The 20,371-nt window shown below is 42.7% G+C and overlaps 1 protein-coding gene across 8 annotated transcripts in view; it reads right to left on the bottom strand.

Annotated features, from left to right (window-relative positions):
- Positions 1 to 20,371, bottom strand: part of RHOT1 (ras homolog family member T1) — a 76,294-nt gene that overhangs the window by 53,279 nt on the left and 2,644 nt on the right. For 3 of the 8 annotated variants that reach the window (XR_006297811.1, XM_043583662.1, XM_043583663.1), the window contains exon 1: positions 10,383 to 10,614. The exons of 1 other annotated variant lie outside the window; for it this stretch is intronic. Coding sequence is in view for 4 of the 7 variants with exons in the window: in XM_043583662.1 (XP_043439597.1) it covers positions 10,383 to 10,458 (76 nt within the window). In the remaining 3 variants the exon portion in view is untranslated. Of the gene's footprint in view, positions 1 to 9,115; positions 9,135 to 9,781; positions 9,801 to 10,382; positions 10,659 to 20,371 lie in introns of those variants that run through there. 4 more of the 8 variants (XM_043583668.1, XM_043583667.1, XM_043583665.1 and 1 more) reach the window with 4 other exon arrangements.

Genomic DNA, 20,371 nt, shown 5'->3' with positions numbered 1-20,371 from the left:
GTTGCGATGATGATGAGCCCAGTTTAAATTAAAGGAGTTAAGGGAGTATGAGAATGGGCCAGAAATTTCGGATTTGGGAATCAGCTAATTAGCAGTATAACCTTGTGCTGTCACTGACTCTCTCTGGGCCTCAATTTTCTCAACAGTTAGAAAGAACGAAAGAAAGAAAGAAAACAGAAAGAAAAAAGGACCAGATGCTATCAATGTGTACACTCTGTGAGTAATCTAAACTATCATGTAGCACACCTGGAAGACTGGCCTGCAACAGATGAAAAAGCGCATATGACATGTACCTTACAGTACCCTAGCAATGGCAGACAGATCCCCAAGTTGTATCTGTTATCTATTGTAGTTGTGTATGGGTAAGTGATCGGTGAGGAACATTCATCTATCTGTAAGAACAAAGTGGGACTCAAGTGGGACCAAGCCAATATGGGGTCCAGAAATCTGTAGAACTTGCTGACTTATAATGAGCATTTTGTAACTTTTCTCCTTAAATAACTGCTTCCGTTATGGCCTTGTTTAGGGTCCCAGAAACGCCAAACCGTTTGCTAGCTCAAGGCAGTATTCATCTCAACATCCACAGTGGTCCATTCTAACTCCACATGATGATGCACAATGGAGGCAAAATAGCTTAACGTGAACCACGCCAATTCCCTTTATTCCAGCATCAGAAAACCTAGAACTTGGCCCTCCTGCCTATTTTTTACTCTTGGCAACTGAGGCTGCAGAGCAAGAGTGCATTTGGGAAAGAGCCCTAATCAAGTTCCTTGCAAAGGGCGGTGATGTCTGAGCTAAGACAACATACAGCAGAGTTCTGTCACCTGATAGCAGAATGCCTCTGCTGTGAAGTCCAATTGCATCCACCAGGCCCTGTATGTTATTTATTTTAGTAAGTGGTAAAACTCCCAGGTACTTAAAACAACAGACCTTTTAGAAGATCCAATGCTTGTACAATTCCTGTGACCTTTGAACTTCTGGGTCTTTTTCCCTAGTGTCTCCAAAATCCCACAACTACTGCCAGCACAGATGTTCCCAGAAACCGTTCCATTTCTGCAGGGCTCTCCGGGACATCTTACGTATCTCTACATTCTTATCCATGATCAACTATTTATTAAGAATGGGGAAAATGAGGGGCACCTAGGTGGCTCAGCTGGTTAAGCGTCCAACTCTTGATCTCGGCTCAGGTCATGATCTCACAATTCAAGAGATCAAGCCCCACATCGGTGGGCCTGCTTGGAATTCTCTCCCCCCCGACCCCCCCCCCCCCAAAAGAAATAAACCTGAAAAAAAAAAAAAAAAGGAATGGGAAAAATGAATCAGATGTTCAAAAACTCAGATGCTCATTGTTACCCAAAAGAAAAACAAGTCTCCCTCCTGCTTGGTCCTTGAGAAATTTGCCTGCCTTAATACCCTTAAGACCTTGATTCCCCTCAGATTCCCTTTTCAGAATTACCTTTTTAAAAATCTGCTTGTATCCCCCCACTCCAAACCCCTGACAAGTCTCAGAAGAAATCTACCTAACTTTTAATCCATAGATCAAAATGTTAAACAAAAACGATCAAAATTAAGTCAAACACCAACATTAAGTGGCTTATTAGTTTCCAAGAAAGCTAAAGACTATTGCTCCTTAATCACAACCACTTAGGCTCTCTTAGCAAAGTTCAGGCTTTCAACAGGTGTTCCGTGTTACTTTTGAAGTCCCCTCCCTCACCATGACCCTTACATGTCATCCATTCTTCCTCATCTTTCTGCTTAAAACTCAGGAGAACACCCCTTTTCCGAGCCATCGTCCCTTTCTTCTTTTCCCAGCAATATTTCCAGAAAAGAAAGCCCAACATTCTGAGGCAATTCAGATTTCTTCACAGCTCAACTCAACAAGGCAGTTCTGGCTGCCTGTGCAGCAGCAGGCTCCTGCCAAAACACAAACCTGCCACCAGGTCTACTCTGACATGGCAGGCCTCAGAGACAGAAAAGGAACCCCCACCCCCAGCAGGAGAAGGGCACTGTAAACACTGCAACAATTAAAGAGCTTTATGATGCTTGATGATACAGACAGTGGTACCAAAAAGTAAGAACCATTCCATTTAAGTTATTTATATGGGTACTATCATTTAGAGTATGGCATTTTCATTTATTTATTCATTTGTACTGTGCCTCACCCATTAAAGAATCTGATGCAGTTTAGTACTCACTACAATAAAACAACCGAATCTAGTTTCTGAAGTAATTGTATAATAGGCCTTTTAAAAATCAAACCCGAATTTCCTTCACATAAAAATCCAAGAGTGATTTCCTCTTTAAAAAAAAAAAGTTTAAAATTAGAGCAAGACACATTATAGTGAATTTAGCAGAAAATGAGCACATTTTCATTAGTATCATTTTGGGTTTCCTTTTGGAAGAGCAGTAAGATGATAGCTACTTTAATAAAAGATCAGATGTGATTAAGTTAAGAAATGCTTCAGTGAATCTAAACTAGAGCTTTTTGCTTCCCTTAAGGCTTAACAACCAAACCCTGAGTAAGACTATCAAAGAAATAGGGAATCAGCAGGTTTAAAATTACAACAGGCCACTAACTTTAGGCTAATCTTAACTGCAAAAATAAATGAGGACCTTAAAAACAAGGAAGACATTTTAGAATACTAAATTTTAAAAATTATTAAAAAAAATTTTTTTAACGTTTATTTATTTTTGGGACAGAGAGAGACAGAGCATGAACGGGGGAGGGTCAGAGAGAGGGAGACACAGAATCTGAAACAGGCTCCAGGCTCTGAGCTGTCAGCACAGAGCCTGACACGGGGCTTGAACTCACTGACTGTGAGATCATGACCTGAGCCGAAGTCGGCCGCTTAACCGACTGAGCCACCCAGGCGCCCCTTAAAAATTATTTAAATAAGCCTACAATCAAAAAGGCTCTTTGACAATGGCAGGAGTATTAACACTGCATATTTTTAACTGCTCCAAAAAATAATTTCCATAAAGGAAGAAACCTCTCTAATTACTCTACCAATTAAATTTTATATGCAAGATAATCTATGATATCGTTACATAATTTATAATACCTAAGTATAAATAAACACATGTAAAAATATAATATATGTATTTGATATAAGTATATTATATTATATGGAGGACAAAAAATTATTCTTTGTTAACTAGCCATTTAATGGTCTCTATTTCCTCTGTTTTGCCTGAGAAACACTGAAGTGATCTGTAAGAACAAAAGGCACGGTCACAATTATCCCCAAAGAGAGAAGGCCTTCTGATTCAGTTCAACACAACATGCTACAGTTCTGTCTGACACTCCACGCTTCTAAGTAGGTCATCCATGGGAAACATAATTCATCACTATAGAACAAATTATCTAGATTTATCCAAGCTAAAAATTTCTTTGTCTTTTCATCACATCTTTTGAACATCTACTTCTAAATGACAGCAAATTCCTAATATTCATGAAGCAGAAATAACATTTTCTAGTTCCAAATACCATCCTACCAGCCATATTGGCTATTTTTCTTGATAACAAACACCCCATGCTTTAAGTGGCAAAGGGCCCTACTCCTCATTTTTATTGGCTTCTTAAGAAGCCTTGTTGACTCTTCCTAAATTAGGAAATTAGAATATACAGGGAGCAGGAGGGTGACTATGGAGTTAGAATTTTAACTGGGAAACTTTGGCATTTGTGGCAATAGCTGAGTATTGTTCCAAAGGAAAATTTCGTTGATCAAATCAGACTATCTGGGCTGCAGAAGAACAATGTTACGGTCTATCCCTCTCCTTTGAACTACATCAACACTAGGGCCCAAATGGTGCCAGAGGAACAAAAAGATGAGTTTTAATACAGATGTGAGAATGATACAGAATAGACTCTATCTGAACAGAAAAGACTATGTAGACTATGCTTGAACATGCTCGGTCACATACTATCATCCAGGTACTAAACATAGTATAACTGAAAATGGAGTTTAATCTTCAAATATCATTTAACAAAGACCAGAATGGAAAGCAATACGGCTTTAAAAGGATTGTAGAAAGTTTTTTCTACCATAAATGCTAGCTTATTACTGAAGTTTCTTTGACTCTTATCTTATGCCTGAAGAATTGTTTCCCAGTCCCACTAAGATGACCTCTGGTGTTTCTTTCTTTCTTTTTTTTTTTTTTTAATCTTTATTTTTGAGAGAGAGACAATGTGTGAGCAGGGGAGGAACAGAGAGAGAGACACACACACAGAATGCAAAGCAGGCTCTAGGCTCCGAGCTGTCAGCACAGAGCCCAATGCAGGAGTTAGAACTCACGAACTGTGAGATCATTACCTGAGCCAACTCGGACACTCTACCAACTGAGCCACCCAGGTGCCCCGACCTCTGGTGTTTCTATTTCTTTTGGCAAGGAATAGAACTGGGGCAGCCAAGACATAGAATAGACGTGACCCCATCATTAGAAGTCACTGGTATACTTTATGGCAAGAACACAGGAATCTCCCAGGTCAAACAAAGCTAAGAACCTGGAACAAGAGACTGGATGAACACTGCCCCTTCAAATGCTAACAGCAACCACATATCAGACCGGATTTGAGAAAGGAGAATGAGCAGGGACACTTTGGTGGCTCGCTCAGTTAAGCGTCCAACTCTTGATTTTGGCTCAGGTCACGATCCCAGGGTCGTGGGATCAAGCCCCACATTGGACTCCATGCTAAGCATGGAGCCAGCTTGGGATTCCCTCTCCCTTTCTCTCTGCCCCTCTCCCCAGCTTGTGCTGTCTCTTTTTAAAATTAAAAGAAAGAGGGGCGCCTGGGTGGCTCAGTCGGTTGAGCGTCCGACTTCAGTTCAGGTCACAATCTCACGTTCGTGGATTCGAGCCCCACGTCGGGCTCTGGGCTGATGGCTCAGAGCCTGGAGCCTGTTTCCGATTCTGTGTCTCCCTCTCTCTCTGCCCCTCCCCCATTCATGCTCTGTCTCTCTCTGTCTCAAAAATAAATAAACATTAAAAAAAAATTTAAAAGAAAGAAAGAAAGAAAGAAAGAAAGAACGAATGAACAAGAATCAAATTTTTATGACTAAGAGTGATTTGGAAAACAAGCAAAGTCTAAATAAATGGAACTAACCTAAACTCATTCATTCTTCCAAAAGCTATAGAAGACCTCTGAACAATGTTGGGGTTAGGGGCGCCAACCAACTCTCCACCCCCCTGGCAGTCCAAAATCCTCAGATAGCTTTTGACTCCCCTAAAACTCAACTACTGATAACTACTGTTGACTGGAAGCCTTACAAATGACATAAGCAGTCTATTAACATATATTTTGTATATTTTATGTATTATATACTGTATTCTTACAATACAGTAAGCTGGAGAAGACAATGTTATTAAGAAAATCATAAGGGGGGGGGTGCCTGGGTGGTTAAGCGTCCGACTTTGGCTCAGGTCATGAGCTCACGGTTCAAGAGTCTGAAAACTGCAACAGGCTTTCTGCCATCAGCACTAGCTTCAGATCCTCTGCCCCTCCCCTGCTCATGCGCAGGCATGCTCTCTCTCTCTCTCTCAAAAATAAACATTAAAAAAAAAAAAAAGAAAATCATAAGGAAAATACATTTACAGTAGTGTAAAAAAAAAAAAAAAATCCCTGTATAAAGGGACCCACACAGTTTGAACTGCATGTTGTTCAAGGGTCAACTGTATTTGACTTTTTTTTTTTTTTGAGAGTGAGAGCACTCATGCGGTAGGGGAGTAGAGGAAGAGGGAGACAGAATCTTAAGCAGGTTCCACGCCCAACATGAGCCCGATGCAGGGCTCAACCTCACAACTATGAGATCATGACCTGAGTCAAAAATCAAGAGTCAGACGCTTATCAACTAAGCCACCTAAGGTCAACTGTATTTGAGTGCCCACTTTGTGACAAGCCTATTCCAGGCACGGGGTATACAGCAATAAAACGAGGCAAATCCACCACCCTCATGAAGCTTACTTTCCAGCCCAAAAGACAAGTGAACAAATATGCACACAAGAACTGCCTGAGTCAGGGCCTTCTTGTAGAGAAAGCAGTAGACAGCACTACAAGAGTGAAGCAAGGGCCAGACTGTGATGGTGTCTGCAGGCCTGCATAAAGAAGTCTGGACTTTCTTCTAAGTGAAAGGAGAAATCATCAAAGAATTTTAAAAACGGGTAACAGGATCTGAGGTATTTTTTTAAAGATGATTACCTGTTACATAGAGAATGGACAAAATTAGAAGGAGGGAGACCGGTTAAGGAGATATTACAAAAGCCTAGGCCAGAGCCAATCGAAGCTTGTAGTGGCTTCAACTAGTTTCGATGATAAGCTAATCAGTTAGACATTGGGTAAGAGTGACAGATTCATTTAAACTTTTTTTTTTTAGTGTTTGTTTATTTTTGAGAGAGAGAGAGAGAGCAAGCGAGCAGGGGAGGGGCAGAGGGAGAGGGAGAGGGAGACACAGAATCCGAAGCAGGCTCCAGGCTTGGAGCTGTCAGCACAGAGCCTGATGATGGGGCTCAAAACCATGAGCTGTTGGGAATGCAAGCTGGTGCAGCCACTCTGGAAAACAGCATGGAGGTTCCTCAAAAAACTAAAAATAGAACTACCCTACCACCCAGCAATTGCACTACTAGGCATTTATCCAACGGATACAGGTGTGCTGTTTCAAAGGGACACATGCACCCCCATGTTTATAGCAGCACTATCAACAATAGCCAAAGTATGGAAAGAGCCCAAATGTCCATCAATGGATGGATGAAGAAAAAGTGGTATATATATACAATGGAGTTATTACTTGACAATCAAAAAGAATGAAATCTTGCCATTTGCAACTACGTGGATGGAACTGGAGGGTATTATGCTAAGTGAAATCAGAGAAAGACAAAAATCCTATCGCTTCACTCATATGAGGACTTTAAGAGACAAAACAGATGAACATAAGGGAAGGGACACAAAAATAATATAAAAACAGGGAGGGGGACAAAACAGAAGAGACTCATAAACATGGAGAATAAACTGAGGGTTACGGGAGGGGTTGTGGGAGGGGGGATGGGCTAAATGGGTAAGGGGCACTAAGGAATCTACTCCTGAAATCATTGTTGCACCATATGCTAATTTGGATGTAAATCTTAAAAAATGAAAAATAAAATTAAAAGAAAACAAAGAAAAAACACGAGCTGTGAGATCATGACCTGAGCTGAAGTCGCATGCCCAACCAGGTGCCTCTGACCAGATTCATTCAAAAAGAGGGTAACAGTTCCACTTTCTTAATGAGTTTGACCAGAAGACAAACATATCTCAACTTAAAAACAAGACTTCACTAAAACTAAATCTTGTGTAATTTTAACGTACCTACATGATTTAGATAAAAGGGTATTAAGGCTCATGCTAATTTTATTGCAACAAGGACATTTGTTAAGCATACTAACGCAAACATCGTTAAACACAAATTCTGGCCAAAGAATCTGACCATGAAAAATCATAACCTGAGAACTGTTTTGCATGCTTGCATTTTTAATGATTTTAAAAATTTTGTTTTGTTTCAAGAATGGCAACTGACTTTTAACATGGCCTGAATGGTATTCACTGTGTTCAATAATTAAGATAAGGTGCAAATGATCTTTAAAACACTTTGGCTTTCTCTGCAAATAATTACCTTAAAATTCATAGACAATCTAACTTCTTTGATCTAGGCACTAAACAGACAGTAAGCATCAGTTAGCACTTAAGCCTGGATGGATCAGAATCCAGATTCTGGATGGGCCAAAAAAAGATCTGTTTCACCTTCGGAGGACATTATAGGTTTAGCCAAGAGAATGTTGAAACCATTCACAACTATTTGGGAGCTTCAGTGAATGAAGCAGCTGCTGTGTGGTTCTGGGACAGATGCTAACAGCAATAAGATGTACTGAAGTGAAAGCAAAGGAACAGGCTCTACAATAATACCAGAAATGATGTGGGGATTTTGTTTGTTTGTTTGCTTTCCCCATTTCTCTTAATTAACCATCTTAAAATGACAAATAAGTTACTACCACTTCTACCTAAAAAAGTGGTTTTCCAGATAAATTCATGTGTTAGACCAGTATTAAAATAGCCTTCGTCACAGTTATGTTTACCTAGCATTTAAAGTGGGGCAGCTAGGCTAAAGCTAACAAATATTTACATTAAATCTCAAAAAATAATGCTTCTGGGGCACCTGGGCAGCTCAGTCGGTTGAACATCAACTTTTGATCACAACTCAGGTCATGATCTCACAGTTCATGGTTTTGAGCTCTGTGTGCTGCTCAGCTTGGAGCCTGCTTGGGATTCTCTCTCTGCCCCCCCCCCCCAATCATGTGCACACAGTTGCACAAGTACACACACGTGTGCACTCTCTCCCTCTCAAAATGAATTTAAAAAAAAGAAAACTAATCTTTCCAACTTTTTCCTCCCAAAATACCAACCTTTAATATAACTCACTAAAATTACATATTTCACATAAATATAATCCTAATATTTTTAAATGTGAAAAAAATTATATATATGGTAGCTGGCCTAAAGCTTTTGGTACAAACCTTTTCAAGAAAAATGTCTTCCTCAAAAACTAAGACTTTCTCTTAGGTCAGGTAACTCCCTATAATCAAAACACTCTTGCATGCACACTTTTCTCAACTCTCCTGTTTGCTTTCATATCTGCAGAACATGGCTTTTAATTTTCTCAACAAATTTTTAGTTCTTTTGTGTATTTCTAAATAAGTAATACTGTTAACGTTTTAACTTAAATGCCCTAAGGCTGTCAACATATCTTACGTATATATAGCATTTCCATTTAGATGTTTCACAGATGAATTATATGCTTCCTAAAACTAAAACCAAAACATAGGATTTCTGCTTTTAGAACATTAGTATTACAATCACCATACTATAAAACGATTTTATGACAGTTAAGGATCAGCTTTTTAAGTGGCTCGTCTACTCACTTTCCCTACCATATTCCAAATGCATCAGCTATGAATCACATGTTAAGTAACACCTTCCTGAACTTTGTCAAGGAAACTGATGCAAAATACAGATTAAGATACAATAATAAATAAAGACTAAAATTCACAACTGCAAACCCAAAAGACAACAGTGTCAGGCCAAGCTTACTTCCAAATTCTGATTCTAAAGACTTCTCCACAGAGCAGGTGAACAGAGACTTCAATGAATATCAAAGAACACTACAGAGAAGGGTAAAAATGTGTTAGCTTTCTTCCTTGGGAGTGCATCACAGTGACCTGGAAGGGCTACTCTAGGCTGAAATGGAGTCTGGAAAAGAATGCTTCAAAACAGCAATGGCAGAGCATTAACTAATGTACAAACAAACAATTCAGTTCTCCCAGCCCACTTTCTTATTTTAGTCCTACCAAATGAGTCATGTAACCAGCCAAGTGATATCAAGAAGTCCCTGTTGTCCTGTCCCCAAGTCAGTAAACAGAGGCATTTCTCCTTTATTATATCTTAAAAGGGTGAAATCTAAGAATTTCTAGGGGGTCTTATGTGTATGTGCATGTGTCTGTTTTCCTGTGTGCCTGTTATTTATAAAATAATTACCAAGCTACGGAATAAATAATGCTTAAAAAGAGGGGAGTAAATTAGGCTTTAGGGTAAGAATAATTCTCTCAACTAAAGAACCCTCCCCAGATAATTATTCATTCATTAAGCCCTTGTGTAACTTGTATAACTTGAACTTGAGAGTAAATTTTTGAGGAAACAGCGAGCATAACAGAAGTTATTCCAATGTAAAGTGCAAGTATCTCTAAAAACGCTCCCTACCTTGAAGTCAATGCCAGAGGGTGGGAAGACTGCGAACGTGAAAGAAAGAAGGAAAGAAGGAAAGAAAAAGACAAAGAGAGAAAGAAAAAGAAAAAGAGAAAGAAAAAAGAAAAAAAAGAAAAAAAAAAAGGCAGAAACCTGACCTTGCCCGCAAGTCGAACAGTCCTGCGTCCCCCTCCCCCTAGCTTCCCCGGGAGCCAGTTCACACCATCCCAATTGGTCAGTCGGCCTGTTTCAGCACCTGCCCGGCAGTGACAAGGGACTCTCCACGAAGAGAAAAGGGTCTGAAAGGCAAGCGGCCTCGGAAACGCGTTGAGGCCCAGGAGGAAAGGATTCGAAGCGGAAAAGGAGGAGAGGACCTTCGGAGAGATGAGGCTGGCGGTCAGAGACTCACAGAGACAAGGCTCGAGAGGACGACTGGGGGTCAGGGTCGGGATGTGTTAAGAGGGCCCAGGATGAGGTGAGAGCTTGAGGGCCGCCAGCGGGCTGCCGAAAAGGAAGAGCTAAGGGGCTGGGAGGCCCGAGAGCGCGGAGAGGGGCGAGCAGGCCCGGGGCGGCAGGGGCTGCGGTGGCCGCGGCCGGCCCCGGTGCGCGGACTCACGTTCTCCCACCAGCAGGATCCGCACGTCTTTCTTCATGTCGGCGGCTCGCAGGGGCCGGGCTCGGCCCGCACGCATGGAGCGGACTCCTCTCGCCGGGAGCGCTCAGCCCACGGCGCCCCTCTCCCCGCGCTACCGGTGCCGCTGCCAGCCTCCCCCGCCGCCCCGCCCGAGCCTCGGCCGGGGCCCGCCGCGCCGCCTCCTCTGCTGCTTCCCTGCTCGGGAGCCAGGACAGCGCCAGCTCCGCCTCCTCCGGCTCCGCGGGCGGCGGCGGCAGCGGCGGCGGGGCCGACGGGGCGCCGCGAGGGACAAGCGCTTTCGGAACGCGAACGCTCTCAGGGCCCGCGCGGCGCCCCCGGCGTCCGGCAGGCCGCGGCGCAGGGCCAGGGAGCCTAGCCCACCTTCCCCAGGGCGCCGCGACAGCAGATACGCCTGGGGCTCAGAATTTGAGGAGTAGATCCGCTAGTCTGACCCCATTTATTTTGCAGAATTGGGGCAGGAGAAGTTATTTGTCCAAGGTCACATTAGAGCCTGGCAGTGACTCAAGACGGGATTATTCTCACCAGACTATAATCTCCAGGAGGGCAGCGACCTGTCTACCTGGTTTTCAGTAGCATCCACACCTTATCAGAAAGTGCTTGATTGATTAAAGGGTGACTGACTCCTGGGATAGAGCCTTTTCCACTACACAAAACTACCACCCTAGCTGCTTTTTGCCTGTGATGCTTACAAAATACAGTTCTAAATAATGGCATTCTTTTTTTGACCTTGTCCTTGTAAACAGATTCCATTTCTTTGTACCAAACTTAATGACTTCCTTCTGCTCTAAGTCAAACTTAGTTTCTAAGCCAAACTAAGTCGCTTTCTGTGGTTTCCTCTGAGAAGGGTCTTCTGATATTTTAGTTACGCTTGCTGAGCATAATGCTGGACACATAGGTGACACTGGATAATGAACTCTTACTGACTTTTCTAATACTGCCTTAATTCCCTCCTGACCCTGTCTGTCTGGAGGAATTTGTTGCTACATCCCAAATGCTAGGACAGTGTTAGGCATGCAGCAGAAGAAAGAGATAGATACAGAGATATATATAATTAATGAGGAAACACTATCTGCATAATGTGCCTTTTTTTCTATCTTAAATATTACATAGTAAGTTTTTAAAGGAAATAAAATGTGTGCAAAGTGCAATCCCCCTTTCTCCTAGGAGAAGCCACGGGGTGTGGTGTAGCAGTTAAACGCTGCTGACAGATTGCATGGGATTGAATCCAGAGTCCATTGCCTCATCAGGTATGTGATCCTGAGTAAATTCTTCTACTTCTCCAATCTGTCCATTCCATAATGTGGCAATAATGATAACAATACGTATGTCTTCGCGTGGTTTTGAAGGGCACTGAAAAGTTACAAGCCACAGGTTTTGAGGCAAATACATTGTTACACTTATAACAGTATTCTGCCTCCTTAATATAATGATGTCCCTACGGAGCATAGGAGAGAGAGCCCTTCCAAAAAAACGCTCTATAGTATAAGGAGGGAGATAGGAGAGATACACTCCCTGCTCACCGGGAGATAATGAAGTCCTATCCCAGGATGGACACAAAAATAAGACAGATGGAAATGTGAAATTCAGGAGTCTTGATAACCAGATCTTTCAGAGAAAAGGATTTCTTCTGAATTTCAGTATTACACAATGGTTGAGTTGAAAAGACACTTACAGAGCCCCTATTCCAATACCATTACTCTATAGGTAAGAAAAGCAAGACCCAGAGAGATACTGCGACTTGCCAAAGGCAGTCGAGCTGAGACTAAACCTTGGCTCTGCCATCCTTAGTGAGTGACCCTGGGCAAGTCACCTGTCTGTGCCTTAGTTTCCTCTCTCCCAAATGAAGACTATAGTCTCTTCCCAAACTTCTACCTTATGGGATTGTTTGGAGGATCCCATAAAATAATACACGTGAAAAAAATGTTTCCTTAAAAAAATAAATTACACAAATATCGGATGACAAAGGACAAAGGCCCTTTATAGGCGGGCAAATTCTTTAGGGCACTGCCTGCTCCAAGCAACCCTTTGTGGACAATCTTGACCCCAGGAGCTCTGCAACAGCATTGCCAGCTGATTACAATGTGAATTCTGTGCACCTTCTCCAGAAGCATGAGAGACAAGGCCTTCATGGTGTTGTACATGTGTGCTGGGCAACGGCTTTGGCATTTCTATTAGTTGAAATGTCTGGAAGGCAGAGGACTAAGAAGAGTTTATTTGGCAGGAGAACATCACACAGTTAACACTGCAAACTCCTTTGTAAATAAAGCCTACTTAAAAATCCAGACTCAAGGGCCGCAGAAAGAAGGCAATCCGCAACCACTGTCAGCAGGCAAAAATTAATGGTTTGGCACAAACGGAGACCAACACTCATTAAATTGGGGAGAGGGTGTCTGGGCCTCCTGGGCAATGTAAGTTTCTTCTTAAAACACCTCTACATCTCTTGATCAGCTATACTTCTGAGGCTATGCCTCCCTTGCCCTCCCTTGAGCTTTATGTCCTTCTCATGATATTAACAGACATCCGTCAGGGATCACTCTGAAGGTCTCCTGGAGACAGCATAGTTCAGGGGTTAAGATCAGGGACCCTGGAGTCCACCTGCCTAGGTTTGAACCTCAGTTTTGCCAGTTCCTAGCTATGCATCATCAAACAAATTGCTTAACCTCTCTGTGCCTCATCTGCTAAATAGTAGTAACACCTCATGGAATTGTAGTGAAGATTAAATGAGTTACTATAGTAGAAAAACAGAATAGTGCATGGTACATGGTCAGTGATTTATAAGTGTTGAATAAACAAAGTGAATTTTGAAGAAAGAGACTTGTGCACACATCTCTGAGCCTAAGTAAGAGCCACGTGATGATGCACTGCAGCGAAACACAAGCCAGGGGATGGAGTTACTGGCAGTGGAATTTACTGTTGGGATATTGCAGACTGATTACTATGTATTAAGTATATTGGATAAAGCCAAGAGGACACATTGAAATCTAGAAGGCATTGATGGAATTTTCCTCCAGAATGCTGCTAGGAAGGAGTTCTACCATCACAAGACAAACCTGATGCCTCCTCAACTGTGCAGGGGACATAGGGAGGTCTGAACACAGTACCTTGGCCAGGAGATAACAGGATCCGGCTTTTATGCCCATCAAAGGAGGAACTTGCCACACAGCCTGTCTCTGCATCCCAGGACAGTGGGCCACCCTGGGCCAGTGGGCAGAAGATGACCAACATCGGGTGAAATAAGAGGCTGGTCTCTGACTGGTGAGTTAGACATAGTCCCAGGCAAGAGGCCAGTAAAAGTTGGACTGGAATTGGCCCCACTCCTCAGACCTTCTATCTTTGGTCTCTAAAGTTAAACCCAAAGTAGCATCCATCATCCATTCTTCACTTTTGTCTCCCACTGCTTCCAGGAAGACTTCTTCCTTTTCCTCTCAAGCCTGCTCTGGTGGAAAAGTCCAATGCCTGATGGATACAGAGTAAATATTTTATCTTGCCTTGTAATGCATTTGCTCTTGGTTCATTGTTCAAACATCCATGTCCTCTGCATAATCACATGGATAGGTCTCTAGAGGACACGGGTTCTGCTTGCTTGATTTGGCTGGAAGGTCTGTCACTCCACACAACTACTTATTAAAAGGCATTTGATAGTTAGCCATGTGGAAAGGAAATTTTTCCACCTAGGATCCTCATCTTTAACACAGCATAATTTGGAGTTGTGGAATCACTATATTGTACACCTGAAACTAATGTAACATTGTATGTCAACTGTACCTAAAAAAAAAAAAAAGCCCTCATGTATTGATGAAGTTGCATCCAGTTTACTTCATAATTTTCTTAAGCTCCTTTCAAATACAGATTGTAAAACAAATAGCCCCAATTAAGAGATAGTTGGTATTGAGAAGCCTCTCAGATCCATCCTTCCCACAAGTGGTCTAATTTCCCTTATGGAATGGGTAGGAGCATGGGCTCTGGACTCTACACTTCATCTCCAACACCTTATTAGCTGTGCAACATTGGACAAGTTACAGAACCTCTCTGAAAAACCTAAACCTCGTCTGCAAAATGGAGCTATCTCATAGGGCTCTTTTGGTAATTAAATAAAACCTAGATAAAGCATTTATCACATTGCCTAACAGATCACATGCTCACATATCACCCTTCACTGCATTTTTTAATTTGGAATTCATTTGCTGACATGCATTACCTTTCCAAGGGCAAATTGGTTAGCCTGCCCACTCAAATTGTAAAGTCTGAAAGGCAAAAGTGCATTTAATATAACTTTTGATCACTGTAAAGACATTAAAATTTTTGCTGACTTATTATAGATATCAACCATTCTCAAAAAATTTTAGGCCACAGGCTGTTTCTGCAAAACCAAAAATTCCATAGAATAGTAAATGTATAATATCTGTTTATTTCTGCCAAGAAATCACAATTAAATATATTTCAAGAAAATAATTCAAAAGAAGAAACATATATATATATACACATATTCTATTCATAGCAACATTACACAGTACTTAAAAATGGAAAACATGTAATTATAGGGGAATAAATTAAGTATGACATAAAATTATTAGCACTTTTGCTGTCATTATGGGGTGCCTGGCTGGCTTAGTTGGCAGAGCACATGACTCTTGATCTCACAGTCATGAGTTCAAGCTCCACACTGGTGTAGAGATTACAAATAAATAAACTGGAGAACTTTCGGGTCATTAAAACTAATGACTATTACAGACATGGAAAAGGACTTACAAAGTAAGTGAAAAAATAGAAATCTAAAACCACATATAGAATTACAGCTATATAAAAACGAACTATGATCTATCCATTTACGCAACTTTTATCCTCTATATTTGTGTAGTTTTGAACTTTTACAAGCATGCACCTGTGTCCACCGGGTAATTAAAACTAATGGATGAACATAGATATTGGCTGAGAATACAAAGAAGGGAAAACGTATAACGATTATGAATTAATTTTTAGTACCATCATCTTTTGTACGATGTCAAAGTTAAATAATTAGATCTTTAAAAAAATTTTTTTTAACATTTATTTATTTTCAGACAGAGAGAGACAGAGCGTGAGTGGGGGAGGGGCAGAGAGAGAGGGAGACACAAAATCCGAAGCAGGCTCCAGGCTCTGAGCTGTCAGCACAGAGCCCGACGCAGGACTCAAACTCACAAACTGTGATATCATGACCTGAGCCGAAGTCAGATGCTTTACCGACTGAGCCACCCAGGCGCTCCAATAATTAGATCTTTTAAATAAAATTAATAGAAATATTTAGAAGAATAGCAATATGCTTTCATGGAGGCGCTGATGTAGGATATTATGTTTATTCAGTCATTTAACAAGTAGTTATTGTCTCCAGGAGGTGTGAGGCTCTGAGCTAGGTGCTAGGGGCAAAGTACTGAACATCACTGATTTATTATGGGAGACAAGTGGTGGACCGGGTAGTTCATCTTTGGGCACCCTTCTTTCTTCTCACCAGAATCCTCCAAATCATCCTCCAGGTACCCAAACCTTTCAAACCCTTCCACAAAATAGGTGGCATCTCATAATCTTTTCCTTCCTTGGCCAAAACCAACAAGACTCGTGTGATGGTGTCCCATTCCTCCCGTCGTCAGCTCTTCCTACAGGGCACTGTTAACAAGCAACGCCATGCCTTAACCCAGCAAAAATGCAAATATCCCCAGAGAGCTCCTAGGAAAATGACCATGATTTTAGCCCGAGTGGCCTTCCTGATCACTCTTAGTACTAGTGGGTCTGCTTTTTCTTTTTTTTTTTTTTATTTAAATTTTTTTTTTTTTTTTAACGTTTATTTATTTTTGGGACAGAGAGAGACAGAGCATGATCGGGGGAGGGGCAGAGAGAGAGGGAGACACAGAATCAGAAACAGGCTCCAGGCTCTGAGCCATCAGCCCAGAGCCTGACGCGGGGCTCGAACTCACGGAGTGCGAGATCGTGACCTGGCTGAAGTCGGACGCTTAACCGACTGCGCCACCCAGGCGCCCCTACTTTTTCTTAAGTTTATTTATTTATTTATTTTTAAAAATTTTTATGTTTATTCATTTTTGAGAGACAGAAAGAGAGAGTGTGAGCAAGGGAGAGGGAGACTCAGACTCCGAAGCAGACTCCAGGCTCTGAGCTGTCAGCACACAGCCTGAAGTGGGGCTGGAGCTCACGAACCATGAGATCAGGACCTGAGCTGAAGTCGAACGCTTAAACTGACTGAACCACCCAGGCACCCTGCGCTGGGGGTGTTTTCAATGGAGGAGTAACCTCTGATTTGTGTTTTCGGGGAAGCTCACATTAGCAGAATGAGAACAGATGGGAAGAGGGTTCTGACTAGAGACAGAGGGGCTCGGATTAAAATAATCTGGGAGAGAATCGATTAGAATCTGCGCCAGAGAAGACGCCGAGGGAAGAGGAGGGGCCAGAGCTGGAATGATTTGAGAAGGCAGAATCCAGTGTCACTACTTAGTGACTAATTGTGCAGAAGGTGGTGAAGAAAAGATCCTATGGTAACTCCAAGACATTGTGTCCTGACCAAAGACATAAGGTTTTCTCCCCCAGGGCATATTTGTTTTGAAATATAAAGGTGAAAGAGATTTCACTGGGCAGGGAAGGAAGACATAGTCTTCCAGACCGCATTAGCCCAATCTCTTAGAACCGGGTTTCCCAAAGTAGTGGAACAAGAGGTCATTGTAGACGGTGCAGGGACATTAGAAACAATGACCCCTGTGGCCAGAAAGTTTTCCCCCTTTTCTATTATGGTTTCTACCCTAATTAAGCCAAAATGAAAGCCTCAAGATGTCTGTAACCCGTGAGAATCTCCTCTTGCAAGAGAGAGAGAGCACGCAAGCAAGTGACGAATCCCGGGATCAGAGCCCTAGAGGACAGAACCAGGCTAGTCACCTTGTTTTGTTTTCCTTGAAAGATATATTTGGGGTTACCCCTTTATTTAAGACACATGACCCTGATTTCCATTTACGTAACTTTTTAAAAGTTTCCTTTTGAATCGCTTCTCGGCCTTTTGGCTAAGATCAACTATAAGGTTTCCTTTGGAAATGAATGTACCTGAGAGGGGTCAGTGAGTTGGTTTAGGAAAAAATATTAAGTAAAAAATGGTGCAGGAGACAATGCAAGGGTAACAAGAATCGTGGCACATAAAAGGCTGAAGCTTGGGAAACCCTGTCCTAAGAAAGCCTATGGCTGGCTAGGAAGGTAAATCCCAAATTGAAACAAATCTTTGGCCTAATCCTAAATATAATTCAAGAAGATTGCACTCCTCTGGAAGGACAAACACTCATGTAATGATTAGGGTGGGTTTTTTTAATGTTTGTTTTGAGAAGGAGAGAGGGAGTGTGCAGGCATGCCTGGAGGAGGGGCAGAGAGAGAGAGAGAGAGGGAGAATCCCTAGCAGGCTCCACACTGTCAGCATGGAGCCCGATGCAGGGCTCAAACCCACAAATGGTGAGATCATGACCTGAGCCAAAATCAAAAGTTAGATGCTTAATCAACTGAGCCACCCGGGCGTCCCAGTGATTAGGGTTTGTGTGTGTGTGTGTGTGTGTGTGTAAGATTTTATTTTTAAGTAATCTCTACACCCAACATGGGGCACGAACCCACAAACCTGAGATCAAGAGTCAGTCGCACACTCTGGTTTACTGACCGAACCAGCCAGATACGCATTGCGGTGATTAAGGTTTGAGCAATTACGAATGAAGATAAATTTGGGTTTGGGGCTGAGGGCTCAGGCAGAAGTGGGGATGATGGAGCTGAGCACATACCAAGGAAGATTCTCCCTTCCTGTCAAAAGCCTCAAGTGCCCCTGGGGAAGGGATTTTTCCCTTGACCAAAGCAAGAGAGCCTGAAGTACCTCCAAAGAGCAGCATGTTGCATTTTGTGGTTTGTTTCTGCAATCAGCTAGGAAATAAAGTCTTCAAATTAAACTTTTCCAGAAAAAAAAGTATTTGAGGGAGGAAAAGAGACAGATAGATATAATTGTATTAGAGGTTGCTGTGACCCTAAGAAGGTGGTGGCTTCCTGCTTGGTAGGTGGTTCTTCCAGGAACCCAAAGCCCTGGACCCCAACAACGGACACACCAGTAGGTGTCTCACCAGCAGGTGAAGTGTGTGTGTGTGTGTGTGTGTGTGTGTGTGTGTGTGTGAGAGAGAGAGAGAGAGAGAGAGAAGAGAGAAAGAGAGAGAGAGAAATGGAGGGGAAGAGAGAAGAGAGATAGAGGTGGCCCTTGTCACTGACATTACTGCCTTCTCCCTAACCCCTAGAAAAGAAGAGAGAAGTCTACAAGAAAACGTAAGTTTTTGAGAGAAACACCTGCAGAGAAGGTGAGACGCTGCCACAGGAGTCCCCAGTGCTCTGCCCATTAGCCTTTCTGTCCCCACAGGAAGTCTTTCCAGGTGGATCCCTGTGTGGATGATTCCTTCCCCCATGTGGCATAGATCCAAGTGAGAGGCCCTTCAGCCACTGGCATTTCAGCTTCATTATTTCTATTCTGGAGGATTCTTGTTTTGTTTCGTTTGAGGAAGGGCACCACTTTTCACAGTGTCCTGGAAAGTTTATGCTGACAGAAAACTTGAGACAAAAGCAAAGAAGCAGAGTGCGAACCTTTATTCTCTACTTAAAATTTTTTTTTTAATTTGTTAATGTTTATTTACTTTTGGGAGAGACAGAGACAGAGAGAGGGGGGTACAGAGTATGAGCGGGGGAGGGGCAGAGAGAGAGGAAGATACAGAATCCAAAGCAGCCTACAGGCTCTGAGCTGTCAGCAGAGAGCCTGATGTGGGGCTCGAACTCACGGAACGTGAGATTGTGACCTGAGCCGAAGTTGGATGCTCAACCGACTAAGTCACCCAGGTGCCTCTCTACTTTTTTTTTTTTTAAGTGTTTATTTATTTTAGGACAGAGAGATAGAGTGTGAGTGGGGGGAGGAACAGAGAGAGAGGGAGAGAGAGAGAATCCCAAGCAGGCTCCACACTGTCAGTGCAGAGCCCAACATGGGGTTCAAACTCACGAACCGTAAGCTCATGACCTGAGCCAAAGTCAAGAGTCGGAGGCTCAACCAACTGAGCTACCCAGGTGCCGCCCTCCCCCAAAATTTTTTAATGTTTACTTTTGATGGGGGAGCTGGGGCAGAGAGAGGGGGACAGAGGAAACAAAGCAGGCTCCCCGCTGTGAGCACAGAGCCAGATGTGGGGGCTCAAACTCATGAACTATGAGATCATGACCTGAGCTACACCCCACAATCTTGGTACTTTTAAAGGGCAAACATCAAAGTGACTCTGGGTGAGAAGATAAAAGGTGAGTGATGCAGAAAGTGAAAACAGAGAGACCTTTAATGGTCAACTGGCACCAAGAGAGAGGCCCTGTCCCTTGCTCAGACAACCCAAGGCCACTATACTGAGGATTACCACCACCACCAACCACAAAAAAGAGCACCTCGTGGCTCTAGGGCTAGCTGTGTCCCATCAGACTGGAAGGCCAGGTCTCAGCACAGGACCTCATCAGAGGGTGTTGAGGTTAGAGACTTGACAGGGGAGAAACGGCCTGGTCCCTGCTCTGCCAACTGACTGGCCCTGGACAAACCACTAACCCTGTCTGGGCCTCTGCTCCCTGGTTTGTGAGAAAGCAAATTAATAGAACATACAGAAGAATTTTGCTTGGCCCTGTTTTCAAGGATATGTATGTAAATTAAATGTGAGTCTCAAGATGTGAGAGGCCAAGGTGAATTAGAGGCTGCCATGATTCTGTCATTGTTGCTGTGGTTATCATTGTCCTGGCACTTTTCTAATTTCCTCACCTACTACTTTAATTTTTTCAGCAACCCTTTGAAGAAGATGAGGAAGGGCAGATAACTATTATTTCCATCGTACAGGAGAAAGAAGGGCTTAAATGCACTGCCAAGGGTTGCCTGGCTGGTTTGTGCAATG

This window comes from Prionailurus bengalensis, chromosome E1 (genome assembly GCF_016509475.1).
Source record: "Prionailurus bengalensis isolate Pbe53 chromosome E1, Fcat_Pben_1.1_paternal_pri, whole genome shotgun sequence".
Lineage (NCBI taxonomy): Eukaryota > Metazoa > Chordata > Mammalia > Carnivora > Felidae > Prionailurus > Prionailurus bengalensis.
This window is presented reverse-complemented; position numbering and strand designations above follow the sequence as displayed.